Source organism: Papaver somniferum, unplaced genomic scaffold (genome assembly GCF_003573695.1).
Source record: "Papaver somniferum cultivar HN1 unplaced genomic scaffold, ASM357369v1 unplaced-scaffold_21, whole genome shotgun sequence".
Lineage (NCBI taxonomy): Eukaryota > Viridiplantae > Streptophyta > Magnoliopsida > Ranunculales > Papaveraceae > Papaver > Papaver somniferum.
In genome coordinates, this window is record NW_020631041.1 from 18,097,840 (window position 1) to 18,124,425 (window position 26,586).

Below are 26,586 nucleotides of genomic sequence, written 5' to 3' on the forward strand. Positions count from 1 at the left end.
CAGAACATGCAATAAGGCCAGTAAAAGATGATGAATCTCTCAATACTAAGCACCATTCGATGATACCACGGAAGGAGCAGCAACTCACTATTGTCTATTGCAACCTTGAAAGATTGAATTTTCATCCGGTATGACTTGTTCGTGTATCAAAATTAGAAAAAGAAAAACTTAAAGAAGAAAAAGACTTGTTCTTATGCCTTGAGGAATATGCTAGAGATACCGCTATTGCCTTTATTTATTGCCGTAAATGGAAAGCAGCAAGGATGGGGGTAGAAGAGGAAAAAAAAAAAGGTGATAAACTATTCAAACTTATGGTTATCACGATTTCGCATATTCGAGTATTAATTTAAGAGGAAGAGACGGATAACATATTCATTTCGTGCACCTTTTGGGAAACCCACTGATAAGACAACGCATCAACATTTACTTTAATCACATAATACAATGAGTCATTCATTTGACAATTTAATGACGGTTGTGTTTAATCAAACCCTTTCAAAACCTATGATATATTGACAGGTTTGTAATATGATTCTAGCTAAACCACTTCAAATTAAGCAAAGGATGGATCTATTTTCTATGCTCGTATTGCTACAGAAATGGGTTGGAGAACAATCAAAATGTTATTCAAACATTCATTTATTTCTTATCTCAGTTCCTGTGCTTTTAATCTCGTTTCTCTTCCTGTTTAAGATCCATAGAGTTTGGTCACCAACAAAACAGTCCCATGTTCATAATCTACTACCCTCTCCACCAAGGTTTCCGATTATTGGGAACCTTCATCAGCTAGGTACTGTAGCTCATAGATCCATCCGAGATCTTTCTCAAAGGTACGGCCCCTTAATGTTCTTGTACTTGGGTCAATCACCAACTCTCGTAGTCTCATCTGTAGAAATGGCTAAAGAGATAATGAAAAGCCAAGATCTTATTTTCGCAAACAGGACTCCTACTGCCGCCAGTAAGGCACTTCTTTATGGAAGTAGTGATATTGTATTTTCATCTTATGGTGACTATTGGAGGCAAGTGAAGAAGATTTGTGTTTTGGAGCTATTGAGTCCGAAAAGGATTCAATCGTTTAAGCATGTGAGAGTAGAAGAAGTCGATGTTGTGATAAATAAGATAGCTAGTTCATGTTTGTCAAGGAAAACCGGTGCACAAGTAGCCATAAATCTTACTGATATACTGCAAACTCTGACAAACAATGTACTTACAAGGTGTACTCTTGGTGTTAGGTTTGAAAGTGCTCATGGAAACAGATTCCCTAAAATGTCAAGTGATTATGTGGCTATGTTTTCCGCTTTTAGTTTTGGTGATTTCTTTCCATCTCTTGGTTGGATGGATGTTGTTACTGGACTACATAGTAGGTTTAAGAAGGTGATTCAAGAACTAGATATCTTTTTAGATCAAGCCATCGATGAGCATTTACTTCGTCATTCCGAATTACAAGACGATCAAGGTCAAGTTCAAGATAGTGACAAATTAGACTTGATGGATATTCTTATCCTTTCTCAGCAAGATTATAAAACTAATCTCTCTCGGAATAATATCAAAGCAATACTCCTGGTAACTAGAACATATCTCTATCTCCCTATCTCTCTTTTGTGTCTATATCTTTTTATCCTAAGGTTTAAGACTAATAGCTAGGCTGCACGTATCCAACTAATTAACTAAATCCAAATTCTTTTTTCACTAACAGGATATGTTTCTTGGTGGAAGTGATACATCGGCAAGAACAATGGAATGGGCAATGGCGGATCTTATAAAGAATCCGGAAGTGATGAGGAAAGCACAAGATGAGGTGAGGAGAGTTGTGGGAAAGAAACCTAAGGTAGAAGAAGATGACATTAATCAAATGAACTATTTGAAATGTATTGTGAAGGAAACATTAAGACTACATATACCTTTACCTTTCTTAACTCCTAGAGAAACAGCTAAGAGTACCCAGTTAGCAGGTTATGATATCCCTGCAAAAACAAAAGTTTTTATCAATATGTGGGCAATCCACAGAGATTCTAACGTATGGGACGATGCAGAAGAATTTCGCCCGGAGAGATTCATAAACAGCCAGATTGATTTTAATGGTCAAGATTTTGAGTACCTTCCATTTGGATCAGGAAGAAGACGGTGCCCCGGTATATCTTTTGGCATTAGTATTGTCGAGTATACTCTTGCCAGTCTCTTGTACTGCTTCAATTGGGAGCTTCCAGACGGTGAAAAAGCAGACGAACTTGACATGACTGAGACTTTTGGTCTTACTGCTAGTAAGAAAACTCCTCTTCACGTTGTTCCGACGATGTACGCATCATCTCAGCTCTTTGAAGAAGCAGATGGCCGTCGTAACAGTGCTCCTAATCCTAACTAAACCCCAGTCAACAGTGCGCATTCAGCTCATCATCATCTCAGCTCCTTTTTTTTTTGAAATATATTTCTTTGTGTGCATAATATATGTAAATATACTATCGGAATAGAAGGGAGAAGGTATCTGTAATTAAGGAAAAGTTGTGTTCACCCAAATTAAAGGCAGCGCATGGAGGATGTATATATATGGATGAATTCTTAATTGAGTGCATTGTGTCTTGCTTCGTTTAGGTGAGTGTTTGATTTGTAATTTCATACGCTGCAGTTTGATGTTTAGGCCAAATCTAAACCAAAATACGGTAATAGTCGGTTTCTTCTTCAACTCGTGAAGTTTCTTCTCCAGAGTCTACCAAAATACGGTAATAACCATACATCTACAAATCATGCCAATTGTAGAAAATGACTATTACCTGTTAGTTGCAAGTGTAACCAGGTCTAAGCCAGGTTCAAAGTCCTTCAAAGTACACCAAAGTTCTTCTTCAGAGTAGATTTAACTCAAAAAAAAAAGAATGATAGAAATATATGACCACTAAGATGAAGCAACCAGATACCCATAGAAAAGGGTTAAGACCCTTGCACATATGAATGAAAAATAACCTCGTTCACAATGCCCTTAATAGTTCTGCAGTGCATTACAGTGAAAGTTACACTGAGAAGATAACACATATCTGGTCACTACTTAAACAAACAGAGCCCTGATGAAATTTGAGGAGACCTGTAAGCGTTTTAAGGGAAGGTTCAATATCTATTTTTAACAAAAACTCATGGCATCCTTGGGCAAAGCATTCAGATAGTGAGCTTTCATTCATTCAGCAACAATTCCAATGATGGCTTAGTCCCTCTCACTGATAGCAGTCAAGTGTTCGTCAATCTCCTCGGTTGTCAGTACTCGGAATTCTGTATGTTCTTTTCTCACAACTCCAACCTACATTGAAACATGACATATTTTCATGACCAATTTAGAAAATGCCCAAAAATAACAAAAGTTGCCTTACGATAGAAGATGACTGTTCCTAGAATAAATCTATGGTTCATTGGCAACAACTAAAAACCTCTAAAACAATTCTTCAGTTTTCCATGCCAGAAATTATATCTCAAATACTCGTGATTATTAATCCAAAGAAAAGATAATATTTGAACAGTAACAAATACCTCAATTTCAGTAGCCTTGAAATCCTCTTGTAGAACTGATTGAAGAGCAGATATCGCAGTCTACACAATAAGAGGTAAATGTCAGACCTCCAAATGCGCATACATCAACTAGAACACAGGCCACGCTAAAGAACTTTAATTCCAAACAGTTGACCTTTGAGGGCATTCAGGGTTTAAATCAAACTGACAACAGAGCGGAAATGTTTACCTGTACTGTCTCTTCGTAGGTAAATTGGGGATCGTTCTTCATTTTCTTCTCCAGAAAGTTAATTGCCTCTTGTTCCTTTAAGCCAGCACTTGTAGCCTGGATGTGAAAGTGAGGATATCAGACTCAGGTTCCAACATGAGGTTCATGATAGGACAAAAATTAGAATATGTACAGCAGAAAGTACCTTGTGACCGAAAAAATGACCAGCTGGATCACACTTGTAAAGTTGAGGGCCGTTTTCTTCATCAATGCCCAGAACCATAGCAGCTTCAAATTGCAACAGAAGGGAAAAAGCGTATCGTTAGCAAGACAATCTAAAGCAGCGGAAACAAAAGAGTACAACATTTTTTCAAGAAAGAAATTACTAACCTACTCCAAGGGGCCTCATATAGGCATGTTGGGTATAGACCTGTGATTTGTCAGCAAGCCTGCATTTTTTTGAATTACATTATTGTAAGTCGATTAATGAAATTATAAGAGGTTGAATAGTCAAATGAAATGATCCACCAAATGTGGTCTATTCATCATACCATTTGGCTAGTACGTCCACAGGCATTTCGTATCCCCATTTGAAACGAAATTCAGCTGCTTGGTTCCTAGCTTGTTGGACCAAGGACCTTGCATCGGCTAATTGAAAAAGACAGGTCAGTGTACAGTATGTGAGATATATGAAACTACTAAAAGAGCATGAGCTATGGACAATGTGGAAGCTCCAAGTAGTTTAAAGAGAAGCAAATTAATACCAATCCCAATATAAATAGGTTAAGTTGTACATGTTAAACAAAGTTTAAGAGAAGATCATATCAACTAAAATCTTTAAACTTTTGTTTCTCTGCACATAAAAATACGTATGGTGACAGCGTAGCTAAACAAAGTGCGAGAGAAGCTTATACTTTCTCAGGTTACATGAGTGACAAAAATTACATAATGACAGTACTACGGCAGAGCAAACAACTAACAGGCATCCTACAATATTATCAACACACACTTACATTTCCCTAAACACCTAAACATGATAAATTAACAAAGCAACAAGTGCTAATTGGCATACTTTGCAACAAAAAGAAAAAGAAATCCTTCATATATTCATAATTCAGACCTACTACCAAATCAAGGAGTTTAGAAGGAAACCTGTCATGCCAGTTGCCAATAAACCAAGATACTTAGTGATAGGGAAAAGATGAGTAACACTTGATTGGTCCAAAAGTTTGTCCTGTATTTGAAAAATAATAAACAACCACTTCTTAGTTCCTTATAACCCAAACTTAAAGATCACACTAAGTATATACACAACCATCATCCTAAACAATTACTTACCGGAACCTTCTTTTGTGTGACTACACATACTGAATCCTTCCCTCGGACTCCAATCGAGGTAATCCCCGCTGCTTTCACCGCCTTAAAAGCGTACTCTACCATTAACAACATAACATCCGTCATTCAGCAATCACAAACATCTCCATAAATTATTCATCATACCTAAAACCAATATTCTCTAAGATCAAAACAAATTGGATCAGACATACAACTCTGGTTACATCAACAGACGACGAACTAGTTTAACCTCCGGTGGTCCAGGTAGGCTCAAGTACAACCCACCACCACAAAATTGTGCAAAATCAGACAAGCCCTTTACTAATTCAACACTGTGAATCGAAATACACACACCAAAAGAAAATATTTTCATTACAAAACCTAAAATCTCCCCCAAATTTTTATCTCATCCAAAACCCTAGAAAACTGAATCAATGTCTAATTGATGAAATCAAGTATGAAAAAACAAACCCATCACTAATCTAACCTTGAAAATCAAGATGAACATAAAAAGATTAACTAATTTCAATAAAAGACATCAAACCCTAACTTTTACTGGTATTTTTGAAGGAGAAAGTAAGTAAAGAATGCTTACCGACTTGATAAAGCCGACCTTCAGGTGAGAAAATAGTGATGTGACGATCATAACCAGCTCCACTTCCTCGACTCATCTTTCGAAGTTTAGGGGTTTTTTTTTACACAGAGAGAGTATTTTTTTCGCAGATCAAGAAGAGGACTGAAAATAGAAAGACTGAATGGGGGAGAAGAATATAAGAGCGAGGACCAAAAGTGAATTGCTTAAGAAGAAACGGGAAAAGACAAAACTAGCCCGGGCTTTTTCATGTAAAGAAGCTGCACTGGGCCCGGCACGAGAAAGAGGCCAAGTCACAACTATGAGCGGCGCCGCATCCCGCAAAGAAAAGAAATGGGAAGAACCTAGACTGTAAATGACATGGATCAGTGGAAGTCTGGTTCAAAACACACATATTTAGTCAAAAAAAAAAAAATGTTCCAAATGAGTCGTGCTATGCTCGCTGTAAAAACACCAAAGAAAAATCTTATTGAAACTTGTGGCATAATCTAAATTGAATGTCATGGTTCAGCATAGTTATGCTTTCAACTTTCTCCCGGTTTTTTTATGAGATACATACCCTCGTTCATGAGGGTGAGTCAGTACGTGGAACCCGTACTGGCACAAGCCCTCTTTGCTTGTGATAGGCTTTGCCGGGCCTGGCTTATTTATTTTAAAGCTGAGCGCTATGGAACAAAACTTATACGAGGAACCAAAATACGAGAAATGTTGTGGAATAATTAAGCTTTGAGATCAAACTCCAAACAAAATTCAAGGTTGCAAAAGAACGCAGGATTTGCCAATCAACTATGAGAGTACGAGCAAGCAACCAAAAGAAGAAAAAGAAAGACTGAGTCATGAATAATTCTAGTGCAGTCTCATTCTTTTCTCTGCAGCATCATCTTCTTTTGATGTTCTTGTAGATGAATGCTTCTCGGATCTTGACGTAGAAGAAATATTTGATTGACCGTTTTTCCCTTTCTGAGTAACAAACTCTGCAAATGATGGAATTGGAGGAAGATGGTGTATTGTTTCGGAGGAAGTTGGAATCATGGGTGTTTCTATGGAAGTACTTGAATCAACAACAATTTGGACTTCCTCTTCACCAACTTCTAGCGAATTTTGATCTTGCATATCTGGATTCATGGAAAGGGAAGAAGCTGTTGATGGGTCATCTGATGGCTTGGGAGTAGAGGGGTCCTGAGTGACACAGGAGCTAAGCCGGTTCATTATCTCCACCATACTTGAGGTAGATAACCACCTCACCGTACTTGCCATTTGTGAATTATAGAATGTCTTCCCAACTTTCGCGTACTTCTTGTAACACTCGTCTTCAAGAAAAGCTGCAGAAGCCTCCAAATCTATCCTGCACAAAGTAGGAAAAGATCGTGTAATGCATATGAATATGAAGACAATGTTAATCTCAAAGCACCGCGAAAGAAGATAAGGATCTTCAACAAGATAGATGATTAGGAAGATGTCTACTTACTTTAAGATTCCAAGACGTTGCTCAGTCTGTTTTAGAGTGTTCAATAACCTTTGTTTGATAGCTGTTCTTAGGGATTCAGATATGGACTTCTTGTCAACGCTGTTCTTCTGTTTGTCATCTTAAATATTAGTAAACCCATACAAGTAAAAAAATAATCAATCGCTGTGATACTAACAAAGCAAGCTGTACATACTACATGCAGTACTATCAAAGGATAAAAAGATATGATGAAAAAAACCTCTTTTGAAGGGGCTTCTGCCTGATAGTATTTCTCTTCTGCCCGCTGCAAAATTGCCAATTTCTCGTTTAATCCGGATTTTGATGAGAATTTTGACCCTGACAAGTTGTTCACAAGTTCTTCTGCATCTAGAATTTCAAAGATTTAAAGCCTGATTACTAATTATGTCATAATTTGTCATCTTAAAAACTTATACCAGCATGCAACAACTGCGGATTGCAGCGAATAAAGGAAAATTAGATAAATACCATCAGAATCAGATATATCTTCTTCAGAAGCACTTGCTTCGTCATCACGGTTCCAGAACTCTGTGTAACGATCTTCAGAAGCCACGGATGACGAACTGATAGGATTGTCACAATGCCGAAATATCAAATGAAAGATTATCAGATTTTCGCGATACAACAACTAAAAAAGGTTTGGTCAAACGAGGGAAAAAAAATACCTGTTGATAAAGACACGAGAGAATCCAGTCCTCTGGTAAGCAGAAAGAGTAAGCTCTTCGAGACTCTTAGCAACTACATTTGGGCTCTTGCAGGCATCGCAGGATTTGTTACATAATGATGTAGGTACCTATACAAAGAGAAATGAATAAATGGAAAGATTCAGTTAACATGGAGGAAGGCATAGAAGAACCTAGTATATTCATACTTTTTCTTCAAAATTCTCAAGAATTTTTTTCCGTCGGCAACTAGATTTTTCGCAATACTCCACCATCTGCAAAGATCATACTTGGAGCTCAGAGTCATAATTATAGGTTCCTACAAAGTCCATTAAAACGATTATCGATTTAGACATGCACCTGACTGAAGTCAGCTAATGCTTTCTTGGACGAGCCACCCTCCGAGTTGGAAGAGTTTGCCTGCTTGTTTTGTGATTTACTAAGAATAAATTCCTGCAACAAGTTGCCAAATGGTCAAATGATAATAAAAACCATAATAGAAAATTGGGAAATGTTTTCCTGATGTATTAAAAATATTAATTGTGGTATAACCATTTTTCTGCGATCATCCATCCCATAATATAACAAACTTCTTGAAGGTTTCTGATCACGTCCAGCTCTTCCAGACTCTTGATAGAAGGATTCCATTGACTTCGGGATATTGAAATGGCAAACAATCCTAACATCCTTTCTATCTATTCCCTGGAATTTGGTCCAACAGTAAGTGAAACATACAGTTTCAGTACATTAGGTTGCAAGTATGTAAGAATTGTCTTTGTAAAGAAGTTGTCGTGTTAAGGCACACACCATGCTGAACCAATGCCAATATGGTCAAATAAGATGACGCCCAAGCAGAACGTTCAACCAAAGACAAATGACTCAAATTAATCACAACTTCAAAATCATACAATAAAGCTACGAATTTAACAGCAGGAAAGAAACGTGTAGTTTGAAAACAGATCAAAGAAAATCATCTTATTTTCACGTGATACATACCCAAAAGCAACAGTTGCTACAACCACTTGTACTTTGGAAGACAACCAGTTGTCTAAAACTGAGCTTCGCTGTTTACTGTTCAATCCAGCATGGTAAGCTGCATAAAGCATAAAAAATGAGCAACAATGTACATCTAAAAAAACTACTAAATATTATAAAATTTATTCATTTACTTACCTGCACAAGAGACGCCATTCTTTAATAGATGAGCTGATAAATCATCACAAGCTGTACGCTCAAGGCAATAAATGATTCCACATACATTTCCACTAGACTTGAATTGATTAGACATATCAAAGTAGACATCTTCCAGAAGGTCTTTATACCGAACTGCATTCAAGAGTAATCTGGTCATTACAATTAAATGTGGACTAGGAACTCAAATGTATGCCCACATCAAGAAAGATGCAAGATCTGACCCACTTTATCAAATCACACATTCCAATACAGGCCAGGCTTTCAATCTAGAGGATTTGATCCTACTGGTCACCCACACTAAAGAAATATCAGGCGTCAAATAAAATTATATTTCAATCTACTGCATAAAAAAAGCAGATAACAAAAAGTTGCATCAAACACAAAGATTAGCCATCATAGAAAAGCAAGATCGCACCTTCGTAGTATATATTAGGACGATTAAATGATGATCTGAGGACTAATGGCTGTTGCAAGCATAAAGAATCCATCACATCCTTCTGAACCCTGCAGGATAGCCAACCAGGTAACAGAAACATTATTTTGTATTATAACCAGCTCTAGATCTTTTACTTCTTCAAATGCTGAGAATTCAAATGGCACTGAAATTTTAAGGCGAAAGAGTTAATTTTAAGCACGCACAATACAAACTTCATGAATCAATCTTTTCTTATATCAGCATATATTAGCATTCTGGCAAAGAAGACGGAGACACTGAGCTTACTTAGGAACAGCTGTAGCTGTCAAGGCCAGTATTGGTACCCCTGGAAGGTGATTCCGCAGAGAAGAAAGTTTGCGGTAGCTGGGCCTGAGAAAATGACAGAAAATAAGAGCTGTGTTCAGGGAGTCTTCTGATAAACTCCGCAATTGCTAGTTTAGAATCAAATAGTTAATGCAGTTGGGAAAACTAAGAACTGAAGTTCTTCGTGTTACTCAGTCAGTGTAATTCCCCTCTTGCATCACTATTACATATTACTTAATTGTTACAAATACAGCGTCACGTCCACAAACCTGAAATCGTGTCCCCATGATGAAATGCAATGTGCCTAGAAATGACATACGACCATTAATAAAGTATCTACAGAAACTGTTAAAGCACAATTACACTTTTACAAATCATATTTACATACCTCATCTATGGCAATGAGATTCAATAAGCCTCTAGAGTGGAGCTTTGTCAGCTTTGGCATAAACCCCTGTGTTGCAATCAGTTCTGGTGTTACATAAAGTAGCCTTAGTGACGGCTTTCCATAGTTGAGCTCCTCAAGAATCTAATAACAAAATCAGATACAAGTCAAAAATAAAATAGGATAAAAACATCAAACTTTTGTGGATCTCATATTCTTTTCAGTTTTTGTAATTAAAAGCGTGGATATAAATCCAACCCATGACCAGAAAGTAGTAACCTTTTCTCTGACTTTGGAGGTTTGAGTCGAAGAGAGATATTCTGCACGAATCCCTTTCTCCTTTAGTGCCTTGACTTGGTTTTCCTATTGAAATAAAACTCCATTAACAACCAACAAAGCTGGAGGAAAGCTTAAGATCACGTAGACTAAAATTGAATTAAGGATATTGGAAGTGTACCATCAACGCTGTCAAAGCAAACCAAAACACCAACATAAACAGTCAGAATTGGTAACAGCATTAAACAGTTGACTTGCATTCTGCAAGCTTAAATACAAACTTAAGAAATATATAACAGGAAAAGCTCTTTCACCTATTAAAGGACACACAACAAGAACAATTCCTGCTTTTGATAGTGCTGGGATCTGGTAACACATGGACTTTCCTCCTCCAGTTGGCATGAGACAAAAACAATCTCTTCCTACAATAAGATGATACCAGAATTCTTACCCTATATAATTGCATATTTAGAAGGAAATAGAAGCATAACATAAATCAGTTCACCAAGGATGAAATGGAATAGAATGAGTGGGGAACACTCAAGAACCTCGTCGGTGACACCAGTTTACTACCCAGTGTTTCACGTTAATCAATAAGCATGGCTGGGTATCTAATTGCATGACAATTGTTAGATAACACAAAGGGTTTACATTAAAACTTTGACTTTCCACCAAACCCCCCAACAGATGAGATTCCAATAATACATCGAATTTAGGCTAATAATTAGCAAGTTTTATTCTGCGGACATGTCAAATTTCGATTTTCAAGATTTTACCATCTCTGAGAAAGCTGATTCTAAAACTTGTTGAGTACTTGCATCTTAGCTAGTGCTTATCTTTTGAATATCATTTTGTGCGGTAGATATAGGGAGTTTCTCTTATACACGTCACTAAATGCGAAATACATAGAGAAGCCACACTAAGAATCCAATCACAATTTTACTTCTTAGTTCCATCCTAATCTTATTGGTTTCTTTTCATCACAAAATGAAACTGAAAAGGAGCAGCTAGGACATGAAATATACCTTGCAATTTGTGTATCATTCAACTTTAATGAGTCTAAAACTCATACACATGTCGTTTACTCCTGTCATTTTTTTCACATTATAAACAGATGACTTTCTCTTCTGATTCCTTTTCATTTTCCTTCGAACACAACCAAATTAATAATACACTAGAGAGTATTTCTTAATTAATACCAAATATAATGATACACCGGAGGAAACTAAATATTTCACATGTCCACCAAGCTGAAATTTTACTTATTTTTCTTTCGTAATTATATTTATGTAAATCAGAGTTATTTATATTTTTTGAATAACATATGTATTAGACTTGAAATTCAACACCATGTGTAATAATAAACCAAAATAACATTTTAAATCATAAATTATTACCTGATAAAATAGCTTCAACAGCTTCTAATTGTTTCCCTCTGAATTCAGAATACCCAAAATGTTGTTTCAAAATCTTCACTAAACTTTCTTTATCCCAAGACTTATTCTTCTCCTTCTTATTATCCACTTTATCTACACTTTGCATCGGCAATAGAAATTTCCTCATGTCTCAAACCGTAAGAAGAACCTTGAAAAAGAAAAAAATCAAATCAAATTAAAAACCTTAGAAATACCGACTGACCTAATAATCAAAAATGGTGAAAATAATAAAAAACATGGGGTTTTCTTTAATTCGAGAATTAATGGTACGAAAAAGAGAACCTGGTTATGAATCGTAGCCGAGAAGGGAGAAGAGAATTAGGGGCAGGAAAAGCTTCAAGTGTTTCCGGCAACTGCACTGTCTTCAGTTTGTAATGTCAGGAATTGGTTTCCGGAATTTTATATTTTCCGCAGCAAGTGGCCATCTTTCGGTACACCTCTGTATAGGCCGAACCGCCAAAGCCCAATAAATATGGAAGCTGATAGAGACGGACAAATTTACGATATGGGACACACCATCTGAACCTTAGATTTAATAGTGATGAACATATGAACCTTAAATGCAAGAGTGATGCACCTTTTATGACTGCATGCCACCTTGAAGTGGATCAGTCTTTAACCCACCCAGCAAGTACTACGATGAGTAAAGTAAGCATGCAATATACCAATGGGGAACCATTATTTGTAGCGAAGTTTATTGCAGTAATTAACTAAGTCATGGATGACGGGAGCTACACATCTGCTGTGCTAGTAAGCCATGGCTTAGAGCAAGGGATATGGATTGAGAGCCCTCGTTGAATTTGAAAGATTTTGATCAAAATAGAGCAAATTAGGTGCTAATGTGGATTTGAAAGATTTTGATCGAAAGCCTTCATTAGGAGGCTAAAAATTTTCCGCTCACCCAAAATTCTCCCAAAATTTTCTGCCGATTCAAGAGATTTTTTAGTTTTTTATTTTGTTTAAACTCTTTTATGGGGGCCCATTGGAGTTTTATAAAAAAAAGTAACTAAGAGGCACATGTTTAGCTGCTTGGAGAGAAAAATTCTCTCCAAACGGCTAAACTTCAGCCTCCTAATCTATATATTTGCTCTCCCACGGTCACAAAGTTACTCTTTCAGTTGGACTGTCACTGGTTTTGGCCATAACCCTTGTTCTTAGAGCAAGGGCTATGGAGTGAGTGTTCTCATTCAATATGAACGAGTATCACTGGATTTGCTCAAATTAGGTGCTACTATGGAGCGAGAATACTCACTCATCTACCAATAATCACCCATACACTCATTGGAACGAATGAGTGGACAAAAGGGGAGACTAAGCGGCTGATTTTCAGCCGTTTGGGAAAAAACACGTTGAGTGGCTAAAAATCTGCCTCTCGAACCTATTTTTAGAATTTTATTAATTTAAAATTCTTAGATGCGGACTTACAATTAGGTTTTATTATAAGAAAAAACCTGGGAAGAGGCATATATTCAGCCACTTGGAGAGAAAAAAATCTCTCTAAACTGATAAACATTAGCCGTTAAATCAGTCTATTTTGGACTTTCATGGTCACAAAAACACTCTTCCACTCGGTCCTCACTCAATTTGGCAGTGAATGAGTGTTTAAAACACTCATTCCATAGCCCATGCTCTTAGTACACGACAACCATATTCCCGTTAGTATTATTTTATTTTTCCAGACCTTTTATTAAAGTTTAATTCAGCCACGAAAATGTGCACCATGTATAGTACTTTTGTACTTTCTCTAAGACGCACTACAAAAAAGAAGGGTTCTAGGGATGACCACTTCTCAAAAAACCGTCCCTAGAAAGGAGCAGTTGGGACACTCCAATTTAGCCATCCCTAGTGTGTGTATTTGGGACGGTTGGCAAAAAAACCATCCTAATTATTTCATTAACTAGTTTGTCACCCGTGCTACGCACGGATTTGGTTCTTGTTTATGAAATAATTTTATTATAATTATTTAATAAAACAGATAAAATTTCATAAAATATTACAGAAAACTAATAAAAGTTCGATCAACATTTGAATAATTTAGAAGTTATGCTCGTCCAAACAGGGGCGGAGCCAACCCATTCCAAGGTTGTACACTTGCATCTCCTGCCCAGATGGCTCCAAAGCCTATTTAGGCCCACTATGAAGTTTTTTTCTATATTTTAAGCCTAATTTTGCATTTTTGCACCCCTAAAGAATTTTTTTTGCACCCCAAAGCAAATTTTACACCTATATAACAAATTTTTTGGTTGCACCCCTATATCCAATCTCTTTTCAAAATTTGATATTCCATAAGTTTCGGAAGACAATATAATGTTTTATACCTCCGATTGTGTAGGATAAAATTTTAGAGTTTCTGAACTCCAGTTGATGAATATTCGGTTGTAAACATGTTTAGTTATATTACGATTGTTTTTCATTCGAAAAAAATATGTGTCTTCTTACTTCCGAATTTGTACATTCGGGTTATAGATGTGCACTTAGTCTTCCGATTGTGTAGGATGAAAAATTTACAGCTTCTGAACTCCAATTGATGTATATTCGGTTGCATATATGTTTAGTTAGCTTCCGATTGTTTTGTATTCGGGAACAATATGTGTCTTCTTACGTCCGCATGTGTATATTCGGGTTATATTTCCATACTTTGTCTTCCGATTATATAGTTTGTAAATATTGTTCCTTTCTTTGTTGTTTAGACAAAGTCGAGAAGGGAGGAAGAAAGTGACAGCTAGTGCTAGGAGGGAAAGGAGTGCCAAAGATAATTCAGGTGCTCAACAAAGCGAACAAGAACAAAGCAGTCAACAAGGAGTGCAACCAACTGTTGAACAACAAGTCAGTGAACAAGGGGTGCGACCAAGTGTTGAACAAGCCGCTCAACAAAGTGCAGGACCAAGTGTTGAACCAGTTGATCCAGTGGCAAGAGTATAAGAAGAAGGACAACCAAGTGGTACCCAAAAAGCCAAAAAAGGAAAAGATGTTGTAAGTAAGGATATTGCTAAGAAAGCATCACATCTTGTCCCTCAGAACTTGAAGAAGAAGGGTATTCCAGCAGGCACAATCCTTGGACTACCAGCGGATGGAGGAAAATTTCTATTTGGATACAAAGACTCATGGGCCAGAGAAATATATGAAACCGAGGTAATAAAATTACTATTTTTTATTAATGTATTATCTATGTGTTATATCGTAATACTGGTATTAAGGATTTTTTTATGTACTTTAATAGGATCATCAAGATGCGGTCCGTCTACTCAAACCTACCGCCGCACCAACAAAAATGCTTGCGTGGCCTTTATCCGGTGAATGTGAAAGGTTCAAGACAATTGTTGCCAACTCGGGGTTAGCTAATGCCGCCGAGAATTCATTGTTGGAACATGATCGTGTGGCCATATCGGCGTTCGTGGAGAGAATGTATCCTGAGACCGATACTTTCCATATGCCGTTTGGGGAGATGACGATCACCCCGGATGATGTTGTGCAGATTCTTAACCTTCCCGATCAAGGCACAACTGTGAAGTTTAACTACACAAAGCAGTTAAGTTGGGCACAACTTTATTCTCTAACTAACAAGTGCTTAGGTTGGGATGAAGAGACAACAACAACAGAGTTTAGGAGGCATGCCAGTTATAGAACAAGACAGGATCAACATTACAGCTTTGATGAATATGTTCCGAGGCACCTTGGAGAAGGAAAAGAACGGAACGTTAACTGATGAGCAAGTGAACCACGCTGCCACTGCATATCTCCTCTGTGTATTGGGATGTGTCATATTCCCCAATACTTCTGGCAACCGGATCGACGCCAACCTTATACAACTTGTGGATCCTCTCCATGAAGTCAGTGACTATTCTTGGGGCACGGCATGCCTAGCATTCTTGATGGAAGAGTTGAGAAAGGCGTCGAGGCTAGGAACCTGCCAAGTTGCCGTGAACGTGGCTCTATTGCAGGTTTTTTCTTTAACTCTATAACTCACTATATAGTTATTCGGTAGACAATACATATGATGCATATTCATAACTCCAAAGGACGCATATTCATAACTCCAAAGAACGCATATTCGGTAGGAATTGATCCATCTTATTTTCCGAATGTTTGTTATTCGGTGGCTAGGTACTTAGTTTTATTTACGATTATATATAATCGGAAATGTGTTTTTGATATTACTACCGAATATACAGGCCAGAAAAACTAGAGGTTACTGAACTCCAAAGGACGCATATTCGGTAGTAATTGATCCATCTTATTTTCCGAATGTTTGTTATTCGGTGGCTAGGTACTTAGTTGTTTTCCGATTATATATAATCGGAAAAGTTTGAATTAGTACCGAATATACAGGCCAGAAAACTATAGGTTACTGAACTCCAAATGACTCATATTCGGTAGGAAATGATCCATCTATATTTCGAATGTTGGTATTCGGTGGATAGTACTCAGTTTTGTTTCCGATATATAATCGGAAATAGTTTGGAAATTACTACCGAATATACACAATCTATTTACTAAAACTTGGTTTCTTATGTATATAGGCATGGATCTATGACCACTTCCCTATCCTGAAGTTGGCCGGAGAGAACCCGGGGTGGTGCAAAGGTACTCCTAGAGGAACAAAGTATATATTTGAAGACAACCGTTCTAGGACAAAAGAGCAGCAGTTGATTCGCATGAGGGAGATTTTGGACCAATTGAAGGCCTCGGACGTATGCTTTGATCCATACAAGGAAGATCGATCCAGTGGGCATATAAATGTTCGGTCGGACTTGTCCCTTTATTTTGGACCATTGTGGCACCCCACAGGATATGTGATGTATAACCCCTCTAGGGTGATGCGACAACACGGGTATATACAACACAACCTCTGGAGAAAATGGGGGATTACTACAAATTGGAGTTGGATTGTGTGCTTCTAGTGGTGATAATCTCACGATTGTTCACACAGGCCCACCTACTGTTCTTGATAACTGGGATAAGAGGAATGACTTCATTATCGACACTGGTAGACGAACCACCCGAGGTGATGAAAATTCTCCAGACTATATGAGTTGGTATAACAAGGTATCACATCCTTTGGTTATCCGTGAAATCAAATCCAACACTACTGCGGCGGGTTCAAGTTATAATTGTATCATCAAAGACAAACCAGCTGGTTATGATAGACTGGTGCGTGTTCTTATATTTTTGTTCATTTTTATTATTCCTATAAATCTTAGGTAATTACCGTTTGATGTTATGTCATTACGTATAAAAAACAGGTGAATAGGTTCAAGCGTGTTTCCAAAATGTTAACTGCATGCTGAAGAGCGGAGATCCCATGCCAGCTGAGAAGATCAAAGAGGCTAGAGATCTAGTTGATAATATGGATAACGAAGATTATGCTGCCGAGTTTGGGGAGAAAGTCACGAAGAGGCATCAGCCCAAGGTGGCAGTATCAAAGACGGGTAAAAGAACTCGAGCTTCATCGAGCGCTGAAGCTGCTCCAACTGAAGGTGCTCAAACCCGTGGTCGTGCAGGACTGGGAGTAAGTCACGGTCGTAAAGTAAAGAGAGCAGATAAATGACAATGATTTTTGTTGTACATTCGGAATTTGTTTGGGTAACTAAGTTAGACAAGTTCAAATGACAATGATTTGTGTGGTATATTCGGAAGTTTTGGTAACTAATTTAACTTCCGAATATTTCAAAGACAAAATTTGAAAAGTATAAGTTTTTCCAAATTCTGATTTTTGGGCCATCGTACATTCGGAACTTTACAAAAAAACCTCTCCCCGAATATCACAAGTTCAAAACAAACCACGCCATGGCTCCAGGTGGTTCCAAGGGCCAATATTGAAGGTTAGACATCCCATATTCGGAAGTTTTGGTAACTAATTTAACTTCCGAATATTTCAAAGACAAAATTTGAAAAGTATAAGTTTTTCCAAATTCTGATTTTTGGGCCATCGTACATTCGGAACTTTACAAAAAACCTATCCTCCGAATATCACAAGTTCAAAACAAACCACGCCATGGCTCCAGGTGGTTCCAAGGGCCAATATTGAAGGTTAGACAGCCCATATTCGGAATTTTGGGTAACTAATTTAACTTCCGATATTTCAAAGACAAAATTTGAAAAGTATAAGTTTTTCCAAATTCTGATTTTTGGGCCATCGTACATTCGGAACTTTACAAAAAACCTATCCTCCGAATATCACAAGTTCAAAACAAACCACGCCATGGCTCCAGGTGGTTCCAAGGGCCATATTGAAGGTTAGACAGCCCATATTCAGAAGTTTTGGTAACTAATTTAACTTCCGAATATTTCAAAGACAAAATTTGAAAAGTATAAGGTTTTTCCAAATTCTGATTTTTGGGACATCGTACATTCGGAACTTTACAAAAAACCTATCCTCCGAATATCACAAGTTCAAAACAAGCCACGCCATGGCTCCAGGTGGTTCCAAGGGCCAATATTGAAGGTTAGACAGCCCATATTCGGAAGTTTGGGTAACTAATTTAACTCCGAATATTTCAAAGACAAAATTTGAAAAGTATAAGTTTTTCCAAATTCTGATTTTTGGGCCATCGTACATTCGGAACTTTACAAAAACCTATCCTCCGAATATCACAAGTTCAAAACAAACCACGCCATGGCTCCAGGTGGTTCCAAGGGCCAATTGAAGGTTAGACAGCCCATATTCGGAAGTTTTTGGTAACTAATTTAACTTCCGAATATTTCAAAGACAAAATTTGAAAAGTATAAGTTTTTCCAAATTCTGATTTTTGGGCCATCGTACATTCGGAAATTTACAAAAAACCTATCCTCCGAATATCACAAGTTCAAAACAAACCACGCCATGGCTCCAGGTGGTTCCAAGGGCCAATATTGAAGGTTAGACATCCCATATTCGGAAGTTTTGGTAACTAATTTAACTTCCGATTATTTCAAAGACAAAATTTGAAAAGTATAAGTTTTTCCAAATTCTGATTTTTGGGCCATCGTACATTCGGAACTTTATAAAAAAACCTATCCTCCGAATATCACAAGTTCAAAACAAACCACGCCATGGCTCCAGGTGGTTCCAAGGGCCCATATTGAAGGTTAGACATCCCATATTCGGAAGTTTTGGTAACTAATTTAACTTCCGATTATTTCAAAGACAAAATTTGAAAAGTATAAGTTTTTCCAAATTCTGATTTTTGGGCCATCGTACATTCGGAACTTTACAAAAAACCTATCCTCCGAATATTACAAGTCCAAAACAAACCACGCCATGGCTCCAGGTGGTTCCAAGGGACAATATCGAAGGTTAGACAGCCCATATTCGGAAGTTTTGGTAACTAATTTAACTTCCGATTATTTCAAAGACAAAATTTGAAAAGTATAAGTTTTTCCAAATTCTGATTTTTGGGCCATCGTACATTCGGAACTTTACAAAAAACCTATCCTCCGAATATCACAAGTTCAAAACAAACCACGCCATGGCTCCAGGTGGTTCCAAGGGCCAATATTGAAGGTTAGACAGCCCATATTCAGAAGTTTTGGTAACTAATTTAACTTCCGAATATTTCAAAGACAAAATTTGAAAAATATAAGTTTATCCAAATTCTGATTTTTGGGCCATCGTACATTCAGAACTTTACAAAAAACCTATCCTCCGAATATCACAAGTTCAAAACAAACCACGTCATGGCTCCAGGTGGTTCCAAGGGCCAATATTGAAGGTTAGACAACCCATATTCGGAAGTTTTGGTAACTAATATAACTTCCGAATATTTCAAAGACAAAATTTGAAAAGTATAAGTTTTTCCAAATTCTGATTTTTGGGCCATCGTACATTCAGAACTTTACAAAAAACCTATCCTCCGAATATCTCAAGTTCAAAACAAACCACGCCATGGCTCCAGGTGGTTCCAAGGGCCAATATTGAAGGTTAGACAGCCATATTCGGAAGTTTTGGTAACTAATTTAACTTCCGAATATTTCAAAGACAAAATTTGAAAAGTATAAGTTTTTCCAAATTCTGATTTTTGGGCCATCGTACATTCGGAACTTTACAAAAAACCTATCCTCCGAATATCACAAGTTCAAAACAAACCACTCCATGGCTCCAGGTGGTTCCAAGGGCCAATATTGAAGGTTATACAGCCCATATTCGGAAGTTTTGCTAACTAATTTAACTTCCGAATATTTCAAAGACAAAATTTGAAAAGTATAAGTTTTTCCAAATTCTGATTTTTGGGCCATCGTACATTCGGAACTTTACAAAAAACCTATCCTCCGAATATCACAAGTACAAAAAAAATTGTTTCCTGGAACCAAACAACACCATAATCGGAAATAAAGTTGACTCATAACATAACTGAATATTACAATCGGTAGGTTTTTTGACAAAATATTCTACTGATTTCGTATAATCGGCTAGTTTTTATATTAATAATACTCCGATTACATCCATTACATAACGTTCAAACGGACTTAACCTTACAATTTCGTCAAAAGCACCTAAATCCATACTCCTAATTGACCATAAAAATATTAAAACAGATCATAACTTCCAGTGACCATAGAAATTGTCCCTCTTGATTTTGTAGCATCCTTCATGTTCAAATCGTTTCCCGTAGAGGTCCACATACCGGCGATCCGCAAGATTTCTCTGAAATTACGAATGAGTAACAAGTTAGTACTAACTTTTGTTAATGTGAGTTGGAGTTACAGAGATACTTACTCGTTTTTCATACGTCCACCAAGGAAAAGCGTTCCTAACAAACCGTTCCTCATCTTCAAGTTTGTCAATCTCCTTATCGAGCGCATTCTTTCTCATCTTAATGTCATTGGATGATCTTCGAATTCGATTACCATCTAAGGCATCAAATACCATTAAGATACGGTTCCATATCTGCTCTTCGGATTTCGATTTGTGGAGCTTGTAAACACGATCATGAGCAGTTACCACAACCCACGCTCTATAAATAGCACAATCTTCTTCTTCGGCAAAAGCAATATCCATGTTTTTTGTTATGAAAATTAAAACTGAAGAGAGGAAAGAGTTTGGTGCAATTACGGTGATAGATATGAGTTTCTTCATATAGGTTTAGGGTCCAACGGCTCTTTTTGTTTTTCCCAAAAACTCCAACGGCTAATTTGACGAAAGTTGAATGTGGAGAAACCAATAATCGGTAGGTATTGGATTTATCATATCTACCGATTATGGTAGCTTTCAAAATTTGAATTTGCGGCAACTTATAATCGGTAGGTTTTGTAATATATTTAACTCCCGATTAACGCTGAATCCAAAACACGAACCAAGAAATACTGCACCGACTACAATCGGAAGTATGGGAAATATTTTGGCTTCCGATTTCATTCGGAGGGTAACAATGTTATCATATCCGCCGAATATATAAGGGTAATTTCGCCATTACGAATTACGCGAGATAAGGGCTGGCTACATTTTCCCTTTGGGTGACCTTTTTTGTTTTATTGTTGGCCCCTAAATCCTTTTGAGTGGCCCCTAAAAACGCCAGGCTATATTTTTGTTCCTTTTCTTTTTTATGTACTTTTGCTCTTTTGGTCCACCAATCATTATATGCCTCTTTTGTGCGATACATGATAGAATCTCATTAAGAAACTTGATTTTTATACATTCTCCCATCTCAATTATGCCATATGATTTTGTTGGTGTTTTATTGTGATATAATTGATAAATAACCACGATTTTTTTTCGATAGCTTCATAATCTTCTTTTGATTTTCCATTTTTCTACACAAACCAGAAAATATTTTACGTGCACACATATACACCCTTTGGTCCTGATGAATTCCTAACAAATCATGGATGGATCAAATTATTATCATGAGTGATATAGTCATCGAATAAATATATATATATATATATATAGCTGTATGAAACTATGAATTGTGTTGGATAAAAATATCAAGAAACAACATAAAAACTAATTTTTCCATCTCCTTTGTTACTAGTGGAGTTGAGAGAGTGAGTAAAACATGCACCCAACGTCAGCCCGTTGTAGAACGTTTCTTTGTACCTCAAAAAAAGACTTCTCTCCATTCATACATCAAATAGATAGTGCCTTATTTAAGAAATAAGAAAAATATCTTAATAACAACTTCTGTATCTATTGGGTTTCTGACCCACAAACTGCTTGAAAGTAGAAAAATAAATAAAGGAGAAGTTTGTGATCGATTACTTGAGCAGCGCCAGCAGCGAAATCTATAACTTCTTCGACAACACCTAACTTATCGAAGCTGATCTCACGCTGAACGAGAGTAAAAGTGTTAAACCTTACGACAATGTTAAGAGATATTACCTTTATTTTGGGAAAAGTGATAATTTCACTTTTTTTTTGTTCTGTTTGGATCAATATTCGGTAGATTTTCCATGTTCCTTTTATATATTTTACATGTATTTAAATTTAATGTTATGTTAGTGTTTAGTAGACATACGCGCACTTATACAACTTATCACTTAGTAACCAGGCAATGAACATATCTAAATGATTGGAATTTATTGTCATTTGAGTCATCTAGAAAACTGTTGCCGAAACTGTAAGTGTAATCTTATCAATGGATTTCCGCTTTCTGGTATCCGTCAACTTGTGCTTCATACAATTGATTAAGTTATTATTTCTCGTTGTTCAATACCGCTGGTGGTGTAAAATTTCACATTTATGTTCATGCATAGTTGTGCATGGATATAATTGATCTAGAACATCTAAATGACATGGATGCACAATTCGTGCCTACCAAAATACTCCAGAATACTAATGGCACAAAAATTTGTTTTTATAATGTAATACAGAAAAAACTTTGCAATTTCATTTTTTGTCGATTTAATATTTATATTTATATTGATGACGTAACTTGAGTTACAACTCCATGATGAATTCTTGTAGTATCAACTCACGCTTTAACAACATGTATTTTATTTGAAAGTCATTAGGATTTTCCAAAACCTTGTATTTAGCAGGAGTCAGTGACTGCTTCTTTGAAATCGTGGGTTCTATTCACTACACGGCATCGTATAACGGTACAAATATGTAAATATCAATTATACAACCTGCTTGGGAAGGGCCTGCATTTAAGTAACCCCATCTTCAATCCTGAAGACGTCTTTGGTAATCGAAATTATTCGAGTAACGATAATGTCCATATATCATTTTTGATTTTCAAACTCCATTGGCAAACTAATTTGACGAAGATAAACAAATAATTGGGACCAACATTTTAAAAGATAAATTTCTAGCCGTAGTTAGTTGTTAACCTGCTCATGGGTGGATCATTTAATTGAGTTTAATTTACTCATTCTTTTGAATGCGTGCTAATAAGGTTGTTTTCCTTATTCATCTTCTCTTCACGATGTCATTCTCAATGGACCATATTTTTAAGTGATTCAACGAAAAAATTGACCATGTTTCTTTTAGTAAAAAGAATAGGGACACAGATAGTGGAAAAAAAGAGCATGGTTTCTACCTGCTAAAAAAAAACTGATAAGCCCAATTAGATTCCGAAAAAAACACGACGTAAAAATGCTCATCAAACAATGTCTGAAGCAATAATTCCCAAGTAAAAATATTTGTATACGGTGTTAAACTCTTAACCACTTTAACATATAACGACTGACGACTGGTTAATGGTCTGTACTCAGGAAAAAAGAACAGTTAAGACAAAAATGCATGAAAACCGTTAAGAGATGCTTACAACTGCATAAAGGTCAGTTCAATTTAGTATGCGCGCACACACATTAAAGAAATGAAAAAAATTAAGTTGACTTGATTTTTTAGTACCATAATATATATCGTAGGTATATCATACATCATTTTATCTTGTCAGATTTCATGTGGAAGAATTTGCCCTGACTTCTTATCGGTTTGCTATCATAGGTATATCATACATCATAACGAATGGAAAGAAACCCATTCTGACTTCTTATTGGTTTGCTCTTCTCTGATAAACTTTTTCTTGGATTTTCTTAATGTATAGACGAGCTTTTTTGAGTTGGCTACAGTACCCACCATTCCACCAACTATATCGTAGACTAGCGGATCTAACTATTGTCGAAATATATTTGAAACTAAGCAGCTTATGAGCACCAAAGCACAACAAATTACTCTTTTAACCATAAGTGTCATTGTCGTACGTTTTTTTTTTCCAACGGTTAAAACAACCATGTGATGTGAGTCATCAGTCATGCGACTTTGTCTATGTGTAGCTTAATCACGTTTTTCAATTTCATGGTGCACAGAAAAATGGTAGTGTTCTTTTCCGTTAGAGCCATGTTCACGATAAAAAAAAAATTTCTTCAAACACTGCATTGAAACGCATGAAGAATCACTTCCAGTCGGTTTACCATTCTTATTAAATAAGTTTAAACTCATATATATATATATATATATATATATATATATATATATATATATATATATATATATATATATATATATATATATTTGTTCTTTGCATTTTTCATAAAAATTTAAATTGCGTTTTACCCAAATGTGAAATATTGAAGGGAACTAATTAAATTAATGCTGGAAAGCAAATGGAAATGGGGGTTTGAAAGCCAAATTACCCACTAATTTATGCATTTTACAGTTGCCACTAGTTGCTAAGCATTATTCCACATGAAGGACCCTTTCCTCAACTCTAACCATCAAACCATTCTTCATTTTCAGTACAATTGATGGTTTAGGTTTAATAATTTGATCCACCAAAACTTCCACATGAAAATTCAATATCATGGCTGAAGCTGCTAACTTCATCATCACAAAAGCCATTTCTTGACCTAAGCAACTCCTAGGTCCAATGCTGAACCCAAAAAACTTAGACATAGTTTCATGGTTTAGCTTCCCATTTTCATTGATCCATCTTTCTGGCTTGAACTCCAAGCAGTCTTCTCCCCATACGTGCTTCATCCTTCCGGCGGCATACATGGAGATCACAATCATCATCCCAGGATCGATTATGGTTCCATCCGGAAGTACATCTTTTTCCAGAGAAGTCCTTCGGTTATGTGGAATCGGAGGGTATAACCTTAGAGATTCACATATTGAAGCGTGTAGATGTATAGCATCTTTTAAATCATCAATATCAAACACCAACGGCGTCTTCGGTCCCTTTTCTTTCTCTTGGAAGTTCTTCTTTGAGAATGCAATAAGCTTTAGCTCTTCTAAAATCTTCGCTTCTACATTCCGATTTTTGGCAACCAACCAAAAGAACCAAGTAAGAGCTGTACCTGTTGTATCGTTTGCGCCGATGAAAAACGACATAGCACCATCTCTAACGAATTTGTCATCGTGTATTAATACCTCATCATTCTCTTTTTGTATAAGGTTTCTCATATCTCCTTCACATAGACTACTAGTTTCTGCAATCCCTTTGATCATATCTTCTCTTTTGGCCTTAATATGCATCTCCAAATACCGATCTATAGTCTTCCACGCCTTATTCATTTTTCTTTCACTACCAATCATCAATCGTCGGCATAATTTCCAACATGCGTTGGGCATTACGTTCCTATAAAACAAAGCCTCCATAGCATCATCAAGAGCTTGTGCAAGCTCATTAGGAAGAAGATCGGTCGAAAGATAATTTGCGCTTCTTCCGAATAGGACACTAAAAGAAGTGTCAAAGGTATACCTCAAGAACATATCTTGTAAGTCAATAACCAGAGAATTTTTGGCAACGTGATCTAGAAAAGGGATGAGTGAATCTTGCACTACCTTCTTGCTTGTACCAGCTATAACGTTACGTGATAGATTTGACATGAGAGCTCTTCTTGTCAAGCTCCTATGATCGTTCCACGAAGGAGAATCCATTATTAGCGAATCACCAAATATGTCTAATGTCTCTTTAAAATCATCTCCTTTAGGGAAGTTGGAAAAGTTGGTTTTGAGTATGTAGTTGATGTTTCCAGGATCACAAGTGACTAGTCCGCTGAAGCACCCAAAAATTGCTCGTCTTTCAACTATAGTGCATCCCCACAAGTTCACAACATCGACCGTCCAATCATGAATACGATCCATGTTTCGGATGATCGATGGAAACACACTCACAACTGGCCAACGCACAATAACCTGATTCTTCTGCTTGTGCTTGCAATACAGCAATGAAATTAATAAGAGAGGTGGAGCTAGTAAGCAGCAAAATTCAGGCCACACCCTCCAGTAGTAAAAACATATCAATGAGAATAAGAGTAGAGCAGATTGGAGATACATGTTTTCGCTTGTGGACTTTCGATCAACTTCCATCTTCCATCCAGTTATTATCATTTATTTTATTTTTTTAATAGGTGATCGCACTGTGACAGGTTAACACGCTGTATGTGACGCATCTGACAGCAGAGGGTCATTAGGTTGGGAAACGGCCTTTGGAGAAGATCAGGTAACATGTACAAATCAAACCCACCATTTCCGCTATTGACTCAAATGTACCAATTAGATTATGCATTTTTTTGTAAGGTTCAATGCGGATTCAAAATTCACATGGTAAACAAACATTAAATGGTGTTGTTAAGCAATTTGCAGATATTAACCTATGGATAACTTTCACATGCGAACAACACACAACGGGTAGCTGTTCAACTTGAAATCCGGCGATCGGGTATTGAATATAAAATTTTATGGAGTAATCATGTATTCATGTGATTCATCTGGGTACAGGTATCTACAAATTGACTTCAAAAATATTATTGATCTGGTTTTAAATGGGACCATTAGTTATGCACCTTAATTAATAAAGTTCAAACTTAAAAAACCACGCCGCTATTATATAATGTTGTTGACCGGTCAACATGAGT

General features: G+C 36.7%; 4 protein-coding genes across 4 annotated transcripts; 1 reads left to right on the forward strand and 3 right to left on the reverse strand.

Annotated features, from left to right (window-relative positions):
* The first annotated feature begins 516 nt into the window (after positions 1-516).
* LOC113340371 (cytochrome P450 71A1-like) lies at positions 517-2,541 on the forward strand. The gene is made up of 2 exons (XM_026585574.1): positions 517-1,563; positions 1,697-2,541. Exons 1-2 carry the CDS (start codon positions 529-531, stop codon positions 2,360-2,362), a joined length of 1,701 nt encoding a protein of 566 aa, XP_026441359.1. The 5' UTR covers positions 517-528; the 3' UTR covers positions 2,363-2,541.
* Positions 2,542-2,881: 340 nt separating this feature from the next.
* Positions 2,882-5,787, reverse strand: LOC113340225 (proteasome subunit alpha type-6-like). Its single transcript, XM_026585430.1, has 9 exons — positions 5,628-5,787; positions 5,036-5,130; positions 4,850-4,931; positions 4,249-4,345; positions 4,088-4,146; positions 3,903-3,985; positions 3,719-3,814; positions 3,511-3,570; positions 2,882-3,283 (listed from the first exon to the last, which is right to left on the reverse strand). Exons 1-9 carry the CDS (start codon positions 5,701-5,703, stop codon positions 3,191-3,193), a joined length of 741 nt encoding a protein of 246 aa, XP_026441215.1. The 5' UTR covers positions 5,704-5,787; the 3' UTR covers positions 2,882-3,190.
* Positions 5,788-6,306: 519 nt separating this feature from the next.
* LOC113340303 (ATP-dependent DNA helicase Q-like 3) lies at positions 6,307-12,233 on the reverse strand. Its single transcript, XM_026585511.1, has 20 exons — positions 12,085-12,233; positions 11,764-11,950; positions 10,681-10,788; positions 10,548-10,555; positions 10,370-10,453; positions 10,094-10,234; positions 9,975-10,009; positions 9,688-9,771; positions 9,382-9,470; positions 8,946-9,098; positions 8,769-8,865; positions 8,580-8,583; positions 8,325-8,474; positions 8,133-8,225; positions 7,982-8,047; positions 7,776-7,903; positions 7,579-7,673; positions 7,331-7,458; positions 7,093-7,199; positions 6,307-6,969 (listed from the first exon to the last, which is right to left on the reverse strand). The coding sequence occupies exons 2-20, from the start codon at positions 11,927-11,929 to the stop codon at positions 6,471-6,473; spliced, it is 2,235 nt and encodes a 744-aa protein (XP_026441296.1). The 5' UTR covers positions 11,930-11,950; positions 12,085-12,233; the 3' UTR covers positions 6,307-6,470.
* A 12,170-nt stretch (positions 12,234-24,403) lies between these two features.
* On the reverse strand, positions 24,404-25,813 carry LOC113339710 (alkane hydroxylase MAH1-like). The gene has a single exon (XM_026584943.1). It carries the CDS (start codon positions 25,811-25,813, stop codon positions 24,404-24,406), a length of 1,410 nt encoding a protein of 469 aa, XP_026440728.1.
* Between the last annotated feature and the right edge of the window lie 773 nt (positions 25,814-26,586).

What these genes read in the sequence shown, in the direction of transcription:
- LOC113339710 (XM_026584943.1), bottom strand. Translation starts at nt 25,813, where the DNA reads ATGGATCGTATTCATGATTGGACGGTCGATGTTGTGAACTTGTGGGGA.
- LOC113340371 (XM_026585574.1), top strand. Translation starts at nt 529, where the DNA reads ATGATTCTAGCTAAACCACTTCAAATTAAGCAAAGGATGGATCTATTT. An exon ending in ATATCAAAGCAATACTCCTG is followed by an intron (nt 1,564 to 1,696) that starts GTAACTAGAACA and finishes TTTCACTAACAG; the next exon opens with GATATGTTTCTTGGTGGAAG.
- LOC113340225 (XM_026585430.1), bottom strand. Translation starts at nt 5,703, where the DNA reads ATGAGTCGAGGAAGTGGAGCTGGTTATGATCGTCACATCACTATTTTC. An exon ending in TATGAGGCCCCTTGGAGTAG is followed by an intron (nt 3,986 to 4,087) that starts GTTAGTAATTTC and finishes TGCAATTTGAAG; the next exon opens with CTGCTATGGTTCTGGGCATT. An exon ending in CCTACGAAGAGACAGTACAG is followed by an intron (nt 3,571 to 3,718) that starts GTAAACATTTCC and finishes CTTATTGTGTAG; the next exon opens with ACTGCGATATCTGCTCTTCA.
- LOC113340303 (XM_026585511.1), bottom strand. Translation starts at nt 11,929, where the DNA reads ATGAGGAAATTTCTATTGCCGATGCAAAGTGTAGATAAAGTGGATAAT. An exon ending in TCTCGTGTCTTTATCAACAG is followed by an intron (nt 7,674 to 7,775) that starts GTATTTTTTTTC and finishes CAATCCTATCAG; the next exon opens with TTCGTCATCCGTGGCTTCTG. An exon ending in AGATATATCTGATTCTGATG is followed by an intron (nt 7,459 to 7,578) that starts GTATTTATCTAA and finishes TTGAAATTCTAG; the next exon opens with ATGCAGAAGAACTTGTGAAC.